Here is a 1084-nt window from a genome sequence, read left to right on the forward strand (position 1 = left end):
TAATTATTATTATTAAAGAATTGTTTAATTTTACTTCACTTTATTTATTTATTTATCATTTGGCCAGAGAGGGACAGAGTGAGAGAGAGAGGGAACGTGAGACAGCCGGCCTCCAGGTCCAGGACTGACCGGCAGCCAGCCAGGTGGGAGTCCAGCGTCCCCAACCACCACGCCACCTGCCAACCCCATTATAATTTTATTTTAGGTTTGCTATAGGGCACATGCGCTCACCAGAGACAGAGCGAACGTGAGAAAGCGAGCTGTAGGTTCAGGACTCGAACCACCCACCAACCATGTGGGAGTCCAGCGCCTTAAGCACAGGCCTCCTGCTGCCCCCGGGCTCAGGCATTTTAAACACTGTTTACTGTCATCCTTCTCCAGAGCCTCGCCCAAACTTGCTGCAGGGGCCTCTGCAGGGTGAAGGAACAGCCTCCCCCAAAGCTGCCCGGGTGGTTCAGACTCAGCCCGGGGGTGCTGGGCGCCCAGAGCCCGTCTGCACGTCTGTGTGCCGGGCGATGCCGGGAGCACGAGCCGTGTCCGGAAGCACCTAGCCCGGGTCGGCCGGCCTCGGGAAGGGCCACGGCCCTGGTGACTGCTCCTGTCCGGCGGAGAAAGGGGACAGCTGGGGGGAGGGTGGCTCAGAGGAGCGGGGCGCGGGGAAGGCCGCCCTTCTTCAGAATGAGGAAGGAGGGCCAGGGGCCACCGCGCGGCGGTTGGTCGGGCTGCCGGCCGGCGCCCCCGCAAAAAAACGCGCCCCCTGGCACCTCTGCCAGTCACCCAGTTAGGCCGGGTCGGGGCAGGTCTGCAGGTGGGCGGGGAGCGGCCGCACCTCTCCCTCCTGCCCCCTGGTCTGCGCGCTCGGCCTCGCTGAGACCTGGGCTCCTGCTGCCCCAGGCGGGACAGCCGGGGTTCCCGGGCGGCCCCTGGGGCCCAGGGCATGTGCCGAGGGTCCCCAGGGCCCGCGCCATGTCCCGCTCGCTGACCTGGCGCTGGTGCCCCTGGTGCCTGACGGAGGACGAGAAGGCGGCCGCCAGGATCGACCAGGAGATCAACCGGATCCTCCTGGAGCAGAAGAGGCAGGGGC

The 1084-nt window shown here is 64.8% G+C and overlaps 1 protein-coding gene across 1 annotated transcript in view; it reads left to right on the forward strand.

Annotated features, from left to right (window-relative positions):
* The first annotated feature begins 767 nt into the window (after window positions 1-767).
* Window positions 768-1084, forward strand: part of GNA15 (G protein subunit alpha 15) — a 21965-nt gene continuing 21648 nt past the window's right edge. Inside the window, exon 1 of the mRNA XM_027769593.1 lies at window positions 768-1076. Coding sequence (XP_027625394.1) covers window positions 967-1076 — 110 coding nt within the window. The 5' untranslated portion in view covers window positions 768-966. The remainder of the gene's footprint in view (window positions 1077-1084) is intronic.

The sequence above is a fragment of the Tupaia chinensis genome, unplaced genomic scaffold (genome assembly GCF_000334495.1).
Source record: "Tupaia chinensis unplaced genomic scaffold, TupChi_1.0 Scaffold149964_2, whole genome shotgun sequence".
NCBI classification, from domain to species: Eukaryota; Metazoa; Chordata; class Mammalia; order Scandentia; family Tupaiidae; genus Tupaia; species Tupaia belangeri.